At 35.5% G+C, this 22523-nt stretch overlaps 1 protein-coding gene across 1 annotated transcript; it reads right to left on the reverse strand.

Annotated features, from left to right (window-relative positions):
- Nucleotides 1-261: 261 nt before the first annotated feature.
- On the reverse strand, nt 262-19478 carry LOC121899943 (complement factor H-like). Its single transcript, XM_042415725.1, has 20 exons — nt 19343-19478; nt 19012-19194; nt 18140-18245; nt 17901-17977; nt 17572-17754; nt 16056-16238; nt 15714-15908; nt 15382-15561; nt 14794-14976; nt 14452-14646; nt 14123-14302; nt 13044-13208; nt 9582-9746; nt 8593-8775; nt 8312-8497; nt 7580-7747; nt 5824-6009; nt 3370-3549; nt 1347-1526; nt 262-620 (listed from the first exon to the last, which is right to left on the reverse strand). The coding sequence occupies exons 1-20, from the start codon at nt 19413-19415 to the stop codon at nt 427-429; spliced, it is 3345 nt and encodes a 1114-aa protein (XP_042271659.1). The 5' UTR covers nt 19416-19478; the 3' UTR covers nt 262-426.
- Nucleotides 19479-22523: the final 3045 nt, after the last annotated feature.

Here is a 22523-nt window from a genome sequence, read left to right on the forward strand (position 1 = left end):
TGAAACCTTTTTTCTATTTGTGAAAACACATTCCACATTTCTCCATTTCATTGGTCATGGCCAAGTAGAGCTCCTCTTTCTCACTTAAAAACAAAGGTAGAAATGTTTTACCTTTTAAAAATACAATCACAAAATATCTTTATAGAGTAAATTTTCTGTCTAGACCACATCTGTCTAAAGAGGTAAGTTTTCAGTTATCACAAATGTTTACTCGCATAAAACATATACATGCGTCTGATTGTGAAGGCAGAAAAAACAAAGTGAACAAACTGTATATGTTTTATTAATATTGAAAACTGAAGTATAGACAGTGGACCAGTGCACAACTGTCAACTGTTAATTTTGTCATTAAAAAATTAACTCTGATTATCTTTTACATGTTTGTCCAGACAGCTCATGTTTAACACTTCCAGCTGACTAAAACTCTTAATGGCAAGTTGGCAGGTCCATCACACCATCATAACACTTCTGACGCATTTTCACTCTGCCGTCATGTCTTGTTCCTGTGACACACCGGAACGCTATTACATCATCATGGGCTGAATACAATTTATCTGCACCTTTATGTCTGAATGCAAGATTATGTGCTATCAGGAGTTCTCTATCCACAGTGCAGGGTTCTGTAAAAGATAACAGATAAATAACATTACATTCATGTGATGACTGAATGTACAGCATACTCCATATATGATTATTGTCAGTGTTGGGTAAAATACATATTTAGTGTGTAATCAGTATCATATTAAATTACAATACTCTGTATATAGAGCACACATTGCATGCCAGAAAACCATGAAACAGATAGGAAGGTTATATTGCCTTATTTTATACCTTTTTAGATTGATGAAGATACTGCACTACTTTAAATGATCTACAATGGAAAGTATCTATCTCACCAGCTAGCGTTCATGGCTATATCTTTTGTTGTTTCAGCTGTCTATTGGTCTATCTCTGTAACAATTTAACATGTTGACTTACAGAAATAATACATTTCTTCATGTAGTTACTGTATTTTGGCTTTGTACAGCAGAATACTTTCTCTCAGGTACATATGAAATTTAAGAGTGGTTCTGACCTATCAAAAACACTCATTTAATCTTTTGTATTATCTGAATGGAGTTTAAACATGATGCACAAATTAAGCAAAATAAAACATATAATAAAAACAAACTTGATGCAAAATTATATCCTGTGCACCATATCATCGTGGCTTGCCAATTAGATTTGATGATGTTATCAGCATATTTTGGCCCAGGAACTTATACATTTCAGTAGTTTCAATTAATGTTTTTATCTATGTAAAATAATTACGCAAAATGCAAGATTAAAATATGAATATGACTTACTGAGGCATTTTATCTCTCCAGTCCATTCACCATTGTTGCAGGTTTGGTAAGGCTCGCCCTCCATGATGTAGTATTGCTGACATGTGTAATCAACTCTTTCATTATGCTCATATCGAGGTTTAGCACTGGTCGTGGTGTCTCCATTTGCAAGGACAGGTGGTCTTTTACAGCCTGCAGCAACTAAAAGAATGTGGGTGATAACAGAGAAAGTAAATATTTAGACATTATTGAGGTGAAAATATGACATTTTTCTAGAGTGACAGATGTTTGACTGTGATTTGCAGTTACACAATATTTTTCAGTCACATGTTTTGTGGCCTTAAAAGTGAATGTAAATGGAAACAACTAAAAAGATAAATACAAATAAGTAATTTTCAGAAAAGCTCTTGTAAGTCTTTCTTATAGAACCCTGTATATCTATATGTTTCCATTGTGACTTTTAATGACTATATGTACAGTCAGTATTAACATGTGCTGTTTATCTGGGCATGTTATTCTGATAACAAGATATGATTTAGTCTTTGTATTTACATCTGGTATTAATAAGCACTCTCTTTATCTTGACACTGTGATCAGATCACAGATCAAGAACAAGCTAAAGGAAAAGGAGAACTAAACCAACTGGCACATCAGCTGTTTGCTCCTGTTTTATGGAAATAGTTGAGAAAGATGAGAAAAAAAAGCTCTGACAAGGGAAATGAAACTGAATTTATTTTAGGAAATCAGTATTCTACAAGGTTTATGCCGTTAAATCAAAATTGATTAACAGATATTTAATGTATTATTAATTTATATTGAATAAAATAAATATTTAATAGGTTAACATTATGTGTGCTCATGACTTCTCTATCCAAGGTGCAGGGTTCTGTAAAAAATAACAGATAAATAACATTCATGTGATGACTGAATGTACAGCATACTCCATATATGATTGTTGCCAATGTTGGGTAAAAATACATGTTTAGTATGTAATCAGTATAATCATCTTTCTTGTCCATTTGAATGGTTATCAATAAAAATCAATACACAATTTAAATGTAATTATATGTGATTTAAAAGATATCAAATCACATGAATTTCACCAGAATTTCATCAGTATCATATTAAATTACAATATTCTGTATAGAGAGCACACATTGCAGGCCAGCAAACCACAAAACCGATAGGAAGGTTATATTGCCTTTATTTTATGTCTGTTTAGGTTGGTTAAGAACCTAAAACCCCCCAAAATGTAGATACTGCACTACTTTAAACTATCTGCAGTGGAAACTATCTATGTACAAACAAAATGTGTTCTTTCATCTTTCTTGTCCATTTGAACGGTTAAAAAATCCATACACAATTTAAATGTAATTATATTTGAATTAAGAAGAACCTAAAACCTAGAAAAATGCAGATACTGCACTACTTTAAACTATCTGCAATCGAAAGTGTCTATCTCACCAGCTAGCTTTCACTTGATGTATCGCTTTTGTTTCAGCTGTCTATCGGTCTATCTCTGTAACAATTTAACATGTTGACTTACAGAAATTAAACATTTCTTCAACATAATCTTTATATTGTAATAACAGATTCCAAAAAGTCAGATTCCTGTCTCAACTTAATTTTCACCAAATATGTAGTTACTGTATTTGGGCTTTGTACAGCAGAGTTGTGATATTATCAGCATAATTTGCAGCATTCACCAGTTTTCTGGTACTTTCTCTCAGGTACATATGAAATTTAACAGTGTTTCTGACCTGTCAAAAACACTCATTTAATCTTTTGTATTATCTGAATGAATTTGGCGGTTAAACATGATGCACAAATTAACCAAAATAAAATATATATTGAAAACAAACTTGATGTAAAATTATATCCTGTGCACCATATCATCCTGGCTTGCCAATTAGATTTGATTATGTTATCAGCATATTTTGGCAGAGCAACTTATACATTTCAGAAGTTTCAATTAATGTTTTTATCTATGTAAAATAATTACCCAAAATGCAAGATTAAAAATATGAAGGGAATTATGACTTACGGTGGCATCTCATCTCTCCAGCCCATTCACCATTGTTGCAGGTTTTGAAAGGCTTGCCCTCCATGACGTAGCGGTTCTTACACTTGTATTCAACTTTTTCATCATGCTCATAGTGATGTTTAGTGGTGGTCTTGGTGCTTCCATTTACAAGGCGAGGTGGTATTCCACAGCCCGCAGGAACTAAAAGAATGTGGGTGATAACAGAGAAAGTAGAAGTTTAGACATTATTATGACATTATGACAAAAATAAATATAAATTAATAGTTTCCAGAAAAGCTGTGTAATTATTTTTCTCATGGTCTTTATGTCTATATGTATATCTATTGTTATTCATATGACTACATTTACATCCTGATATTAACATGCTTTTAATCTGGCTACATTATCAAGATAATGACATCTGATGACAGGCCTTTGCATCTTGGATCTCAATATACCAATTAGGTAGACGGAACCTTTCAGACTTGTCAATATACAGTACACGGCATGTCGCAAGTCAAGGCACGCAATGCAGGATACACCAGGTGGGCCAGCATGACATGCAAGGCAAAGATCTCGTGGCAGAATGGAGATAGGTGTATAGATTCATAGAATGATTTTCAGCAACCTTGCTGACTAGGCTAACACCATTCAAGTTCAAATGTATTGTCATTTAAACCATACATTGGCATATATAACAGAATGAAAACATAACGTACCCAGAGAGGCCACAACTTTCACTTTTTTAAGCATTTTTACCCAGATATATAACCTGTCATGTGTTCAAAATATGGTAATCCAATGCCATTAAAATTAAGGTTACATTCTACATAATTTAAACTTTTCACCTGATTTTACTCCAGATTTAACAGATGGCTAGATGTAAACAAACAAACAAACAAAAAACAACCATGCATTCTCCACTGCTTATTTGGGTCCAGGTCAGTAGAATGAGCAAGGTAACCAAGACTTCTTTCTCCCCAGCAACGTCCTCCGGCTTCTCCTGAGGGACCCTAAAATATTCCCAAACTATATGAGATACAAAATCCCTCCAGCATATTCTGGGTCTGCCCTGGAGTCTCCTACCAGCTGAATGTGCCCAGGCCACCCCTAAATGGAGACATTCTTATTCTTTCAGTCACTACCCAAAGCTTATGAACATAGGTGAGAGTTGGAATGTAGATGGACTAGTAAATTGAAAGCTTTGCCTTCAGGCTAAAGAAAAATAAAAGGAAAATCCACGAGTCTTTGTTCCATGAAATCAATTTAACTTGGTTGAATCCTTAAGATCCACGTGCATTATGAATGACATACAAACTACAGACTGTCCAGTGACCGAGTGGTTTTCCTACACAGAGCAGATGGTCAGCCATCACCCCACAAATCTCTTACTAGCTTGCTACTCTGGACTGTAGGTTTGATGATTTATAATCAGCTAACAAATAAGCCCTGCTGGGTTTACGGACATTTCACATCCATGCCATGGAGGTCAGACAGAGTTGATGCATTATTGTTACTCTTTTCCAAAATTCTGTGTCATAACCAATTTCACACTAGTGTGTTGAGAGTGAAAACCTTCCACATTGATGTATATCTTCATCTGCTGGAGGGGACGACTGCTGACTGTGAACAAGCCAAATATCTGTGCTTTTGCTGTCAGTGTAAATGCATCCAGTTAAATTCTGCCACCGCAGTAATGGCAGTATTGCTTTAGAGTGCAACACATAAATCAGCTAGCAGATTTGTCTATACTGTAAAAGGAAATCAGTGCTGATGGAGAGGCTTGCTAGCACTAGCACTACTTTGGCTAGCCGCGTTGTTCATGTGACCCTCGCCTTGTACTTATGTCATAGCGGTCCCTTGAGAGTCTCCCAGAGTGATACTGCTGTACGGGCTCTGCTTATTTTTCCTTTGCAGAGGAAGGATTCGGCTATATCTTTCTTAGCTGGGCAGCTTGAGAAAGCAGGAAGAGACAGAGTTATAAATTGCATTTAAATCTGGCTGAGATGTGGCCTGGCTGATTCAGTCATATGTTGCATTTTATCTGTAATGACCTGCATTTTTCCCTATTCATGTAAAATATCCAGATTACATGTTAATACCCGGTAAAATGGGGTCTAAATTATTTATATAAAACATGAAACACTAAGAATAACTGCTATATTTCAGGAAGAAGAAAATAGCAGCACAAAAGATAATATGCATGAAATTGACATGTTTCTCACAAATAAAAAGCTGGGTTAAATTTGATGTGGCTTAACAGTCCACCTCATCCTGAAATAGCAGTTTCAGCATGAATTGCTTCACAATATAAAGAAATTGCCCCTCTTCCTTTGCAGTTTTCCTTTAAAAGGCAAGGTAAATAGAGTGAACACAAGCCCTCTGAGGGAAACATCTGAAAGCTAGGTCATGGACCACCTTTAACCATCATTTCCTCAGATAAGGAACAAAGGGATACGAGAAGGATTTATTTACCTCCACATGTTGGGAAGGGACCACTCCATTGTCCGTCTGCTAAACATTCGACCTCTTCCTTCCCTTGAAGAATGTGTCCACGCAGGTTGCAATAAAACCTTAACTTTTCTCCTTCCCTTAGTTGTGCACCTTCTACATATTTGTGAAGCTTTGCTTTGCCAAGTACATCTGTGACTGTGCATGTGTCTGTTTTAAGGAAGAAAAACAGTTTTATCACCAGGTTTATATAAACAGCAGCATATATGACTTATGATCCAACTTTTTGGGTCTCATGAACCCAAATCTGATGTAAATCTATGTCTAAGTCTTTACCTCTGTATGATAAAACAAAGATAGTTGCATTTACAGTGACCTTGCAAATATGAAACCTTTGTCTTGTACGACTCTGTTTAGGATATTAACCAAGCATGTTTTATTTTTTTGTTTTTTGTTACTCATGGTATTGTGCCGTCCAAAAAGTATATTTTTCAACCTGTATTTCCCTCTTTCAGTCTGATTAATAGCTACACAGGCTATTTTTCATTAAGAGAAAATGTTCATCAATTTTCTTTTTCTCACGAAATTTTCATAAGGTGCAGTAAAGATAGTTACATTTTCTATAATTTTTGAACCCACTGTAGCTATAGAAGCAAAATATGACTGCCAACACTCAGTATAGTTTTTAGTTCTCAACTCCTGGTGCACTTTTCATCTTTAATCTCTCATGATATGCCAATGATAATATCTTGTTTCTCATATAATTTCTCTGTACTACACAAGCAAGCAGTTTTAAATAGTCCTAATGAACTTTCCTGTAATGTTCACTTTTTTCCAAGTTGGTAATATGTACATGTAAAATAGTTTGGCATTCAATAAAATACACTGGATACGTTACATACATTTATACATTTTATCTATATTATTATATATTAAATTCTATGCCAAATGCACAGATCTCCATCTGTCATCACTTGCTCATTAAATATTTCTGAGAATAGAATCATCTCATCTTAGCTGCAAACTCATAACCAGAGTACACTTATGGTATTTGTACATAGATTTAAATTGCCTGTCAGGAAAACTCCACCATGATTAGTACTCACATAAAGTATTATATTTTCCTTTAGTTATTATCTTTTATCGCCCAGGTGTTGGTGCAGATTTTTCCATCTTAAATACAGTTCTCATATACCATATGAATGTTGAAAGCATTATCGGTCACAGGCCTTGACTGAACTGCAAGAAATGGGGGAAAAAAATCCACAGTTCTTGTTTTGTACAAAAATGCACTCTGAAGTTTAACGAAACCCTAATATGAGGCTTCAGAATTCTGAGTTAGCTAAATTGTGTGTGCATATTTTCCAAAGTTAGTCTTTTTAGTAAGAAATCCCCTCCTTGAGTTTTCCCAGAAAGTGTTTCCTTCTTGAGCTGCGGCAGATGGATACTTCCTGGTATTTCTGGGACAAAACACTGCCAATAAACCTATATGTGACTACCAAGACTAAAATACCAACATGATTTAGCTTACTTAGACTGCTGAAACCAAATTAGCTTTGGCTGAACCTTACAATACATTTTTAAACAGAAAGAGGACTGTGGATTTTGCGCCCCATCTTTTACAGCGTAGTTACACTACTAAGAGATCTCCTTGTGGTCAGTATAATGAGGAGGACCCACAACTCTCCCAACCTACATATGGTTTGTGAGAATTGTGTTCAGATAGACTTCAAAAAATCGGCACCTATGCTCTAAATCTGCTTCCATTTGACCTTCTTACCTTTACATGTTACTGGTTTATCCCATTCGCCGTTGACACATGTTGCCCTGCCAGCTTTTTCACTAGGTGAGATACATCTATACTCAATGACATCATCATGCACATATCTTTCTTTATCCTCGGTGACGCTCATATTATCCGTCTCATCTTCGGGCTTGTGACAGTGCACTAAGAAAATGTAAGAAATACATTGTTACCTGACATGTCCAATTAGATTGTTTTGAGTTAGAAATGTCATTTGCTGGATTTAAGTTTTAGCAGTGTTGTTTTTAAATGTATTATTTTACCACTTGCTTTTCAATCACAATCTAAATGTTAAAGAGTTTTTTTCTCAAGGTATTATTGCTCGGACAGCAGAAATATTCTTATTATATGACTTAATGTGATTAGCTAAATACATCAATTTCAGGCTAAATGCTCTTGATGTTGTATTGAAAGCTCAGCTGGGAATAAATACAGATTTTTTTATAACATATTTGCAAATGTAACATGTTTCTTATTGCCAGAAAGTTACTTGTATCCTTGTCTACACAGGTCAAATCAAAAGTATAAATTGAACCCATCCACATCTGGTTTAAAAGGGGAGAGCCACTGAATGCAAAACTGGAAAACTTCCAAAATTCCATTTTTCTTCCATACATTCATAATAGCATTCGGCATCTTGATAAGTCAACATACTACCCAACTGGAATTGTGTTAAAGGTTTTGTGCAATGCTTTTGAAAGTACGTACATGTACAATTAATGTCCACCTTATCCCAATGCCCATTTGTGCATGTAATCATGCCTTCTCCCTCCATTGTATACTTCTGGCGGCACAGATAAGTTACTGTAGAGCCAGACGAGTATTCCTTCTGATATGCACCATTAATAACTGCATTCTCTACTCTAGGTGGGGCCTCACAGGGCTCGAAGATAGCTGCAAGAGATGAAACATGAGAAGTATTAACATACATCTCATATACGTTTTTATAAACAATAATATCTGATAAAATAAGACTGAAGATGACTCACGTGCACAGATCTTTTTGAATGGTATTTCTCCAGATTGCCATTTGCCGTTTTGACAGGTTAGTTCACTAATCCGAGCAAGATATCCTTTGTTACATTCAATCTGGAAGGAATCTCGATTCATATCAGTTCCATAGATCACTCTCCCATTAGTAATATTAGGCACTTTTCCACAACTGTTTTCATCTAGAGTGGATATGATAATAAACATTAGATCCATATATTGTAGCTAACAAACATGCAGTAAGTAAACCAAATTTCTGTTTTGAAAATGAGTTCAAGTCTGGAACAAACCAGGTAACACTGTGTGAGATAAAGAAAACATGTTAAAAGAAACAATACAGTATATTGAGAGACATTTAAAGAGAAGAATTCATCCATCAGCAATATCAATGCATAGCTTAGAGGTACATAAGATGCACATTGTCTATATTTTTATTCTGGGGCTCTATGTGAACATCTTTGCCTGATTCACAGTTGAAAAAAATTCTCATTTATCTTATGGCCCCCCTTCTGATGAGCCCTGCTCTGTTCTGATTGGTTAGCTCCCAGAAGTTGCCTCTCAGCAGACTTCCACCAGCTCTGGAGGCTACGTAAACAAACAAGTAGTAGTAGGATTTTGCTTCTTTTTCATGTACTGTACTGGCTTTCGACTTTTTCACATATGTTCACCTCCTGATTTGGACCTTTGACCATGTTTAACATAGAGATCCAACATCATAACAGTATAAAAATAACAGAAAATCACAAAAAGCATGATATGTTCACTTTAAGCATACAGTGACCAGGCAGCGAACCAATGCTACATTGTTTTACTGATTTTTTTTGTTTGTTTTTTGTGTTTATGTAGTGTTTCTTAAGCAAGGAAAACTTTACTGATTAAAACCTCAAAATCTCATTTTATTTTCTAATTAAAACATCAACAAGCTGCTGTGGTAACTTTGCTTCATGCAGGTTATATCTAGACCAGTAAGGCATTCAAAATTCTTTACCGATGCATTTTTGGATTGTAGACCACTTGCGCTTGTCACATTTGGCTTCACCCCACCAGCCTTTAGTGACAAGCTTATAACCTTCTTCGCAGGCATAATGCAGTGTTCCACTTATTACAATTCCAAATCCTTTTTCAATTTCAGCTTTGGGACATGTTATGGTATCTGTAAAAAACAAAGAAAAAGTTACAGTTCTTTATTACCATGAACATGAACAGTAAGTCAGTTCCTCATACATGCATACAGTACACTGCAGCTGTAAATATTCATTAGAGAACCAAGTGGCTGAAAATAGTCCCCAATAAATGAACGATTACTATTACTGTTTGAGTAACCTTTGCTGAAAACTACAGTGCCTGGCTGTTTTAGGAAAATTACTGAGCCCCCTTTTTAAAAAAATAAAATATTTTAAACATGTTGTTTACATGTTATTTCTGCTGAAGATTTACATTTTCAACAGAAACAAAAGGATCTGGGGTTGAGTGGCTTTGGGAAATCAGTCAATACCGAGAGATGAACTAATGCACTATTAAAAATAAGGAAAGTGTAACTTTAAGTACAGTATACTCCTTGAGTAAATGTACTTTCTACCACTGATCACACCCACAAAGCGGAAACAATATTGAGTTTCAAGGTAGGAGATCTCCTCTAGATGTGTTTTTAGAGGTATGAAAAATGCTCTACCATGAATATTATATCATATAATATTGTGTCTGATATGGATTTTTTTCAAAGAAGTTCAATTATCCTGTTAAAATCCTTAAAAAGACGTCTACTTCCTCTCCCTCATTCAAAATTCCAGAAATTATCAATATTATATATAATTCAAAAGTTGAACTGCTGGACACAAGATGTCTTCGACTTTGCTAAAAAGTCCATTCTTGGTATTTGTGCGCTGAAGGTGCAAGTTGGATACTGGACCAGGATTCTGTCCAAACTAGCTCTGTGTCACAATAACAAAACACAACAACAAATAACAAAACACAACAACAAATGACAAAAAACAACAACAAATAACAAAACACAACAACAAATGGCAAAAAACAACAACAAATAACAAAACACAACAACAAATTGCAAATCAAATTAACAAAAGAGAAAACACGACAACAAATCGGTAATTGTTGTCATTTGCTGTTGTGTTTTGTTATTTGTTGTTGTGTTTTGTGATTTGCTGTTGTTTTTTGTTATTTGTTGTTGTGTTTTGTTATTTGTTGTTGTGTTTTGTGATTTGCTGTTGTGTTTTGTTATTTGTTGTTGTGCTTTGTGATTTGCTGTTGTGTTTTGTGATTTGTTGTTGTTTTTTGTTATTTGTTGTTGTTTTTTGTTATTTGTTGTTGTGCTTTGTGATTTGCTGTTGTGTTTTGTTATTTGTTGTTGTGTTTTGTGATTTGTTGTTGTTTTTTGTTAAATGTTGTGTTTTGTGAGTTGTTGTGATTTCCTATTTGTCACTTCAGGGCCACCGTACTTTTTGGCACATACATCATTCTGCACAGTGAAGCTCAATCATCCAACTGAAGTATGAAGAAGAAAAACATATTTTGAATGGAGGGGGACTTAACATGGGAAAGTTATTCCAACGTTGTCTTCCGAGCATGTGGTGAATGAATATAGATTCAAAATAACAAGGACAGGATTATCACTCCATCCATTTTGCCTTCTCCTTAGAAAAGCAAGTTTTGACATTTGAAATTTACGCCAAATTAAAAAATGAGGAAATACAGCTGCTGTTAATTTAGGATGTAAAAGCTGTAATTGCACTTATTGCACCTCAAAGCTGCAAAACAATGCATTTTAAAGTCTGTGTAAAGGAAAATCTGAGATCTCTTTTAAACACATTTTACACGTTAGAAAATAATTGCTGAAAACATGTGAAAAGACTGTGAACTATGTAGTACTGAATTGTGGAGTTAGAGCGTTAAACTGTTTTTCACCATTTCTGTGCTCAGGATTTTTTGGACGGGCCTGAAATGGTGGCTCGATGATGTAGACGGGTTACTAGCATGACCCTTCCCTCACTATATAAACACTAGAGCACACGTACTCATAGTTACTATTTTTACATCAGGTAGTTTTACAAACTTTAATCAGAGACAACTGGGATTCACTTCTAATAATCTGCTGTTACTGATAAATGGGACCATTTCCGGTCAACATTAGTGCTCAAGGAGTTAGTTTAAACCAGCTGAAGCATCCATTGATGGGTGGAGCCGCCAGCGGCTTCGGCTTCAGCACCGGCTGTTCGGCTTGGAAGACGGGTAGAGTCAATGGATGTGGTGCCAGCAGCGGCAGACACTGGCCGCCGCCCGTGGCTTTGGCTTTAGTACCAACTGTGTGGGCAGCACTTCACCAAAAAGCAAGACGTGAGAGGCAATTGCTCCTTTATCTTATTTTTAGTAACGTTAAGTGTAGCAAACTACATCGAAAAAAACGACAATTTAACATAATAACGATTGTGATGGATCACTTGTTAATTAGTCATTTAAGTTAAGTTTTTACTGAAACAAGTCCACATTTACCTACAAAATAGGTGCCGATTTAACCAGTGGCTCCTAATGTTACTTTATTGTTAAAATATCATCCACGTTGCTTGCCTTACACCTACTAACAAGGCCTATTTTAAATTGTGTATTGTTATACAGGAGTTTGGTATGAGTGTTGTTCACTTAGAGGCTGTTCAGTTGGACTGTGCTTTTAGCGCCTTCAGCGGACACGCCCCCAGCATTTCAGAGCATAGAATACTGCTTATTTTTCCACAATTTTGAAACCTAATATTATATACTTGCCGGTTTTCTTAATCATGCAAATTTGGCTGAGTGGTTAATTACACATTTTTCTGTTGTGTGACAAACTCAGAACACATATATATTATTTTCCTGCCACTTACAATTACAAGTTGGCACTGCATATTGGTTATATATACATGAGTCTGGAAACTGTGTGTAAACCTAGATACTGTGTCAGATGGACATAGAGAGGATTATTGTTTAATTCATAATTGTTCTGTTATATCCATGAGCTAATCAAAGTACCAGCAAAAGAGTACCATGTTTCATGGCTTTGCGCTTTGACAGAGATTGTTTTTCGCATTACAAGCAGCAGATTGAACATATATTTTTTGTGCTGTCTTTAGAAAGCAGGAGGGATTTCATCAACTGAGGGGGAAAGCTTCTATACAGCCTGAAAGCAGTTGTCAATGACAGGTGATTAGCGGTAGTTTGGAGTTTCACTCTTTTTGTGCTTACTTTTATCTATCAGACAGGAGCTTCCCTGTTTTCCAGCTTAATGATTTAAAAGTCACTGGAGTTGTTTTCTATGTTTGGCATTGACTGCAAGTTAATAAGTTTGACAAGTTCAGCCAAGAAGGTAAATACATGCATGTAAAAAAAGAAATAAATTGATAGAAAAATAGTTTGAAAACACTTTGTCATTTAAACTGTATTGTGTTCTGTACTTCCTCACCTTCACAAGTGGGTTGCCCCACCCAACCATTTGCTGTACAGGTAAGAGTAAAACGTGATTGACCACCCTTGCAGACATAATGGGCCTCTCCATTTTCTCTGTATTCCTGCTCATAATTGTTGCTAATGTCTGCATTCGGGACAACCATTCTGTCACATTTTATTTCTGAAAAAAGAAAAGAAAAGAAAAACAAAAACAAGATGCAATTATTCAGTGCTGCACATACTGAGTGTTGTTAATGATAGCAGTGCGACAAAGTGCTTCTATATGACATAAAGTCTCACTGAGATTAAAAGAGATTTTAATCTCAGTGAGACTTTTACTTGGTTAAATAAAGGATATACTGTATGTAATGAGGCTACATTTACTTCACAGCTGTTTGTACACATATATATGTGACATATATAAATGCAGAGATAACTGTTGGTGAACTGGACTGTATGAACTTATAGGAAAAGACCACAGAGTGATAGTGATCTGCCGACTACTACTTTACATTGAAATAAATTTCTAAACAAGTTGAATTTAATTTCTCTCATTCACTCCTTTGCTCTATTGTTCATCTCTTTATCTCACTCTTTTTATTGTAGTTGAAAAGTCTAGTACACTACTACTGTGTTTCAACATAAACAAAAATAACAAGAATTTTTTTATCTTTAGTCATGATATCCATACTGCTGGCTCCCTGTGTTCGGCTGTATTAACAACTGCTTTTAAAGGATAAGGCTGGCGACAATGAACTCATCCTAGTATTGTGTATGTAACCAAAGCCTGAGATACTGCAGAAACACAAACAGGAATTCACAAAAAGTGAGTTTTAATTGCTGATTTAGTTCCTGAGTTTAGCGGCTCTTGGTTTCTAGGACAAATTAGTGGATAAAGGTCATTAGAGTAAAAAAGATCAATCCTTACTGGACCAAAATCCTCAGAGTGATGCAGATTTTGTCCTAAGTTTAGACTTAGGGGTAAAAACATTGTATAAAATTAGTTGATAAACTAGAAAATGACTCCTGTTTACTCCATTTTCTCCTCCTGATGTTTCAAAGCTCCTTCCCCACTTGCATAAATATTCACAATACCTTGACAAGGTGGATCTGGACTCCACCCATCTCTGGTGCATGTGAGCTTATCAGCGCCATCTGTTTTCTTGTACCCTGACCTACACCTATAGCTTGCAGTGTCACCCAATGTTATTGTCTGCCACCAATCGACATTCCAGTCATACACATCTTGGTGTTTTTGATTGGGGCATGTAACCTCTAGAATAAGAGAAAAAAATGTGTGTATCAATTGATCAGGATCAGATTAACCATCATCATCATCATCATCATCATCATTATCATGGGTTTATAAATACAGAGAGGAATCATTATCTGTCTCTGGCACTAAAGTTTATCTAGTTTTTTACCGTGGCATATCAGTCTGATGTCCCACTGTCCGTTGTCTTGGCAAGTAGACACTGCTGAGGGGTCGTGACGGGTAGTAATCCCATACTTCTCTCCACATATGACTCTTACTGTGGCACCAGGTGGAAACAAACTTCTGTGAGCAGGGTCATACGTGGTTCCTTTGAGTGCCGGCAGCGTCAGTTCACATTTTATTGCTGCATTTGTTGAGAAATGAAGCATATTACCTGTTAGTTTGTTGTAACAAGACAGACTACAACACCATGACATCCATCCATCCAGCATCAATTTTTACTAGTCAGTGTGATAAAACCAATAAACTGAATTACTTGATTTATACTCACGTTCACATGCAGGTGTGGGGCTCCAGTTTTCTGTGTTTCCTAGTGTTATGCATTTTGAATTTCTTTCTTCACTGGGTTTATATTTAGGATTGCATGCAAAATCCAAGATGTCATTTTCCTTGTACGTTTGGATTTCTCCAATCACATAACCATTTTCAATCTCAGGTTTATCACATGTAATCTCTGTTGAAGAATGCAGACACAAACACACGCGCACACACACACACACACACACACACACACACACACACACACACACACACACACACACACACACACACACACATATGCTACTGCAGTGAAGTTGTAAAAAAAAAAAGGGAGTTTTAATCCCTGATTTAGTTCCTGAGTTTAGCGGCTCTTGGTTTCTAGGACAAATTAGTGGAAAAGGGTCATTAGAGTAAAAAAGATCAATCCTTACTGGACCAAAATCCTCAGAGTGATGCAGATTTTGTCTTAATTTTAGACTTAGGGGTAAAAACATTGTATAAAATTAGTTGATAAACTAGAAAATGACTCCTATTTACTCCATTTTCTCCTCCTGATGTTTCAAAGCTCCTTCCCCACTTGCATAAATATTCACAATACCTTGACAAGGTGGATCTGGACTCCACCCATCTCTGGTGCATGTGAGCTTATCAGCGCCATCTTTTTTCTTGTACCCTGACCTACACCTATAGCTTGCAGTGTCACCCAATGTTATTCTCTGTCTCCAATAGACATTCCAGTCATACACATCTCGGTGTTTTTGATTGGAGCATGTAACCTCTAGAATAAGAGAAAAAAATGTGTGTGTCAATTGATCAGGATCAGATTAACCATCATCATCATCATCATCATCATCATCATTATCATGGGTTTATAAATACAAAGAGGAATCATTATCTGTCTCTGGCACTAAAGTTTATCTAGTTTTTTACCCTGGCATATCGGTCTGATGTCCCACTGTCCGTTGTCTTGGCAAGTAGACACTGCTGAGGGGTCCTGACGGGTAGTAATCCCATACTTCTCTCCACATATGACTCTTACTGTGGCATCAGGTGGAAAAAAACTTCTGTAAGCAGGGTCATACGTGGTTCCTTTGAGTGCCGGCAGCGTCAGTTCACATCTTATTGCTGCATTTGTTGAGAAATGAAGCATATTACCTGTTAGTTTGTTGTAACAAGACAGACTACAACACCATGACATCCATCCATCCAGCATCAATTTTTACTAGTCAGTGTGATAAAACCAATAAACTGAATTACTTGATTTATACTCACGTTCACATGCAGGTGTGGGGCTCCAGTTTGCTGTGTTTCCTAGTTTTATGCATTTTGAATTTCTTTCTTCACTGGGTTTATATTTAGGATTGCATGCAAAATCCAAGATGTCATCTTCTTTGTACGTTTGGATTTCTCCAATCACATAACCATTTTCAATCCTAGGTTTATCACATGTGATCTCTGTTGAAGAATGCAGACACAAACACACGCGCACACACACGAACACACACATACACACACACATACACACACACACACACACACACACACACACACACACACACACACACACACACACACACACACACACACACATACACAAGCATGGATATAACTACAACATTTCAGAGTAAAAATATGGGCTTATTTGAAAACATTCTATGGGATTATAGGATTGAATTCAAAGCCAATAACAACAAATAACGTACAGCAGGTTAACTTGAACATTAGCAACACCACTTTGAGGAAGACTATTTTTGTACTAAATTACTGAGAACAGGCAGTCATCATAGTTGATATCTTAACAGAATTACTGTTCTGAGTCACTAATTTATCAATTAAATCTGAGCGATTCTACTTTTCCTTTCTTCTTGCTATTAAGCCCGTTGATGAAATTTCCTGTTGATCGGAGTGACAATCTGACAGGGTTTAATAAACTGACCATCTACTTGCAACATCCCCAGTTGGAAAGCAGCTGGTGGCTTTTGCTGCATACCATCATTCCTCTTTTCTGCTCATTTCCTGTCACATTTCTACTGGCTTTTATCAAAATAGAGGCAAAGGAAATATTTCAAATTCCTCACAGGGAAATGAAAAGATTAAACCCCCAAACCACTGGAAATATTTCAATTGTTGGTTAGAACAGAGTTTATTTTAATTCCACTTTTTAGAATTAATTTTATTCATAGTTTTAGGATTTCAGTTTATGCCTGCAATGTTGGTAGTCATTCAGGTTGTATTTAGAAATACAAAAAAAAAAAAAAAATCAAAGGTAACTGAATTTGCTGTTTTGGACTGCTGTTTTTATGAACCACATATCTGTAAATAAAACTCTCAGAGAACTTGAGGTCTGCTGCAACTCTCAGTTCTTTTAAATCAAGGCTTAAAACTTTTCTGTTTGCCGCTGCCTTTTATTAAATCAAATTAGAAGCTTTTGATTCTTATCTTGCACAACACTGTGACTGCACTGCAACTTTTATCCTCCTGTTTTATTCCTTATTTCAGCTTATTTTTATTTCTAATTGTATTTAAATGTGTCCAGGTTCAACAAGCTACAGTGTGAACGCGCCTCGAAATGTGTGATGTAACTGATTTCTGTGGGTTGTTTGCCATTAGGTGGTTAGTGGTTGCTGTTGGTGTAATGTAGTAGTTGCTGGTTTCTATGGTGTTTTATGCATGGACGTATGCATGTATGAATGTGTTTCTTCCTCTCTCCCTCTCTGTTCATCTTTCCTTTTTCTAAAAGAAAGACTTTACTTCACTTGCTCTTTTCACCGTTGACAGCTAGATGTACCTTCACATTTTGGAGCATCGCCACTCCATTCTCCATTTTCATCACAATAGATCTCTGTGAACCCATGCAGTATTTGACTGCTGGATTTGCATCTAAATCGAATCACATTGCCATAGTTTGCTTCCTCTGGGTCCCCCATCACTTGGACGTTACTGTCCACATGAATCACTGGGCACTGTAAGGCTGAAAGGAGACACAAAAAAATCAACCAAACAAGCAGGTAAGTAATATAGTTTTGTAATATTTCCAATGGATGACACAAAGAAATGAAAGAAACAAAGAGACATTTCACCGTGTGTGTGAATCAAATTATTTATTTTAGCTCTTACCTTCACAGACGGGAACAACACCATCCCAGCCTCCTGCCAGGCAACGCCGGTAGTTTGTTCGACTGACCATTTGATAACTGAATGGGGTATAACATACAAAATGGATAATGGAAATGTCTTATTAGGAGATGCTAAACTTAAATGAACTCCATATTATGCAGAATATACCAAAGGGATTCAGTATAATAAGATATATAAGAAACAACACTATACATTTATGATCATAAATATTTTTATACCCTTTGTGGCAGGTGTACACAACTTGTGATCCAAAGACAAAATCATCTCCTTTGTCCAGTTCAAAATCTGCAAACTGGGCATCGCCAGGATGACCACATGATCTTGCTTAAAACATATGAATGAAAGAGATTATGGGTAAATACTATGTATCACAGTGAAATAGTATGTTGGCCTAAATTGCAGTGATATAAGATATAACCTTTATCTTATAAGATATAAGCTATACTCTATTGTCCCCTTAGGGAAATTTTTGTTGGGCTCAGCATTGCTGCATTACAAAGCATTTCTCTTCAGACGTACTTAGCAACATCCTGACAACTTTTCATGAATAAATAAATAATAAATACAAAAAACAAACAGAAAAACCCAACAACCCACCCACCCACACACACACTTAATATAACACACATTCTTGTTGCACTTTCAACATAAAACCAACAACTGAAGTATTGCACAAGCCAATATAGACCTTACTATAAAGTGCGACAATGTAATGTTCTACTCATACCACATTTAATTACTACTATCTAAAATCTTAATGGAATATGAAACAAATGAGTTTTTATAAGAGTCCAGTCTGCATTTTACAACTCTAAACCATCGGCTGGAAGATAAATGCTGAGGCAAGTTGTTCTTCAATTCAAAAATAATACACAGTATTTTATTTAACACTATATTATATAATATAAATGTAACAATAATAAGTTTGAATGTAATGTAATGTAAACTCATTCAAACCACAACACGATGCCAGTTGAACAGCATATATATTGATATGTCATTACATGTTGTATATGAGGTATACTAGTGTTTACTTCTCATAATGGCAGACTAAATGTTTCATTACAAGCAGTAAAAGATGGTAACTCACCTTTGCATTTAGAACCTTGATAGCTCCAGCCTTTTTCGCCACAGAGCATTCTGAAAAAGCCACTGTGGCCAACATGGCAGCTCACTCTCACGTTTTTTCCATAAGGGTAACTGGTCTCCAGATTAGATGTGTCAAAATTTGAATCATAATTGGTACTGCTCAAAAACTCTGAAAGTTGGCAACCTGTGAGACAAAAATAAACAAAGATAATCCTAAATCGTTTTGCATCACAACAACAAAACATCAAATTAGAACTGAAATGGTAAGATAAAACAATGTAAACTACTTAAACTGACATATGAATGTATTTTCCATATGAGTTTGGTCTTACGTTTCTGATCACTTCTCACAAAGGTCAGCGTATGTATCCACAAAATCACCCAGCTGCGGGTTATTACGTGCATTTTATCTTCATTACCCTGAACCACCAAACAGAACTAGAAACTGGAGACTGAAACACTATTATACAAAGAGCTGTGGATTTCACAGGCAAAAAGGGATTGCTCAATGATTTACGCAAGTTTGTTCCAGCCTCCAGATACTATCTCACAGGCTCACAAAAAAAAAAAAAAAGGAAGTGACCACTCACACACTACCTTGTATGACATCCTGGATCCTTAACAAAATGTTGAAAACAAAATACACTATAGCTAAGATTTATATTGTAAAATGAGCTGATTGAATTATAGAAACAATGAAGCAAAATAACATAATCACACAGGTTTTTGAAAAGGTATTTTTTATGCAATGCAATTAGTGTTCCAGTGGTTTCATGCTCCTGTGTGGTCAGACTTTGCTATGTTTGTCATTTAGTGACAAAACAAGAGTATTCCGGTAAAGCCTTTTAAGGTTTATTTGTTTTTTTTTTGTTTCTTTTAACCCTCCTAGTAATCATTTGCAGCAATCGATAAAGCAAACAAAGTAGGTTACATTTCACCATGTCAGCTCTGGGTCTGCTCATCTAGAGTCAATATGAAACAAAAAAGCAAGCAAAGCAGTTTGTTGGTGCAAGACTAGACCAAATGTGTGATCATTATTTTAGAAAAGGGGGAACTAAAGCTGAACTTCTTTTATGAATAAATGTCACTGTTTAGGCCAGACACAGTTTATACAAATTGATGATTGATGGTCTTATGATGCTGGGAAACAAATGATACAGATCTGAACTCAGTTTGGAAACTATTAAAACAAAATATAGCTGTTGAGCAATGTAGGGTTTGCCTCTATTTCTCAATATGGCTTTATGTTATTCATGCTACTTGTTTTGAACAGAAGTTAGTGTGTGTCCTTGTCACTGAAAAAGATTATATTGCACAAACTTGTTCCTCAGAACATTTGTTACCAATTTGTGATAAGAAACGTTTTCTGTCAATCAATCAGCAGCTTGGATCTGCCAGTCAGATAGTAAATCCAGAAACAGAAATGTGTTTACAGTTGAAACATATATATATATATATATATATATATTTTTTTTTTTTTTAAACCAGAAATCAAGGTTAAATTATTGATCTGCATCACTGGAAAATTACACAATGATTTACTTCGCCTTTTCTGTATGACAAAAGCATTTGGTATCAGGAGATAAAGTTAATTTGTTGTTATATTGTTGAACCATTTTTGTTGATTGTTTGAGGATTGTGAGAGCTGTATGCTTAGCAGACTACCTTCCTGCGCCAATGCTCACAAAGAAGTAAGAGAGAGAGAAATGTGTAAGGTTGGACTTATGTGGGTTTTTTTTTAAAAATTCAGTAGTTTAGACAGAAGTTGCAAATAGTGGATATTTTTGTGATGACATTCAAGGTCTTTATATGTGAAAAACTGAATGCCAACATGTTTACAATTCTCCACCCTGACAAGCAAAACCTGGTTGATTTGTAAAAATGAATAAAATACAAAAATACTATGATCTCTGAAAAAAACTAAGACATTATTTTTCAATGAAAGGACATGAAATAAACTCATTCTCTGATAGTGCTATTAGCTTATTTGCTTAAAGCAAAACCTAACTGCTAACTACTATAAGCATTCAGTTAAATACAATAAACCATCATTTAGCCATAGACCTTTCTTTAAAATGTAGACATGGTGACATAATTGAAAAAAAAAATGTTTTAAGGCTAAAAACCTTAAAAGTAGCATTTTATAAGTAGCCTTTTATAATGAACTTGGCCTTTTAAAAAGATATTATTTTACTCAGTGTAAATGAGAAACATATTTTTTTTTTAAAATGCTGTTGATGAGATGGTATTCATTATATAAATTATAAAATCTGTAGACACCTGAAATCAAAGTTTACCTTAAGCTTGCTTTTTGTATTTGCTATAAGAGCTACTCTGATACTCTACCAACTCAAAACTGTGTGATAATACTGAAAAATCACATTCAAACAACACCGACTGCATGTGTTTCTGTTCATGTCATTTTTTCCCCCCTATTTTGTACAACTGCATTACATGAGATGTCTCCATGCCTGCCAGTCCCCCAGAAAAGACATCATCAATCAATAAAAGCGTGGTCACAAAAAAGCAACACTCACTGGTCAATATTTGTAGTCCAATGTTTCATTAATATTTGATCCATCCTTTACCTTATATGCCCTCTCAAAAGGACACAGCTGCTCTGGGAATTGCTCAGCAGTGACCTCCTGAGGTGCTTCTGGGTAGGTGTTGCTGTACAAAGAGAAAACACTGACAGAAAACAGAAAACATTGTAAAACTGTGAGTACAAAAAACTGTTTAAAAATGTAAAAAAAAAGAAAAAAGAATATATATATGTGTGTCTGTGTGTGGGTGTATATAAAAATATATATATTCATACCAAACACATTCAAGTATTTTTCTGTTATTTCACTGCTTTTCTGCTCAAATATCACTAAGTATGGCACTTTTTTTTTTTTTTTTAAACATATGTAATTAAATATCTGCATCAACACTGATGCTCAAATAATTCCTGTTTAGATTAAGGAAATGTTTATTGAATCTGGTTCATAAAGTCAATCAGTGGAACAGAGAGACAGGCGGGCAGATATACAGAGCGGAGGTTAAAACAGATGGCTCTGAATAATCAGATTCTACGCCATTACACATGAGCAGAATGCAACAAACATAAACTAAGATGTGTTCAGGTCTTCTACTGGAAACAGTCCATCTGCTGGTTTATTTTACTGCAGTTATTGAAATTATCTAGTAAACACATGCAGGTCTGATGAGGGAAAGAAAGAAAGAAAATGAGAGAGAGAGAAAGAAAGAAACCAAAGACATAATAAGGATGACAGTTCTGTAGAAACCATGTTTTTGTAGTTTATGAAAAAAACAGACATATTCAGTGTCAAGCAATGTTGTTTTGGTTTTGTTGTAATAGAATATAAAAGAATATTATTTATAGACACCATAGCCAAACAGACCAAAAACAAAAGAAAAACAAACAAAATCTGCAAAAATTTACTCTTTATAAACAGAAATCCAAAGGCAGCAAAAACCCACTGTTTGATTGACAGATGATTTCTGGGAAAA

The sequence above is a fragment of the Thunnus maccoyii genome, chromosome 7, assembly GCF_910596095.1.
Source record: "Thunnus maccoyii chromosome 7, fThuMac1.1, whole genome shotgun sequence".
Lineage (NCBI taxonomy): Eukaryota > Metazoa > Chordata > Actinopteri > Scombriformes > Scombridae > Thunnus > Thunnus maccoyii.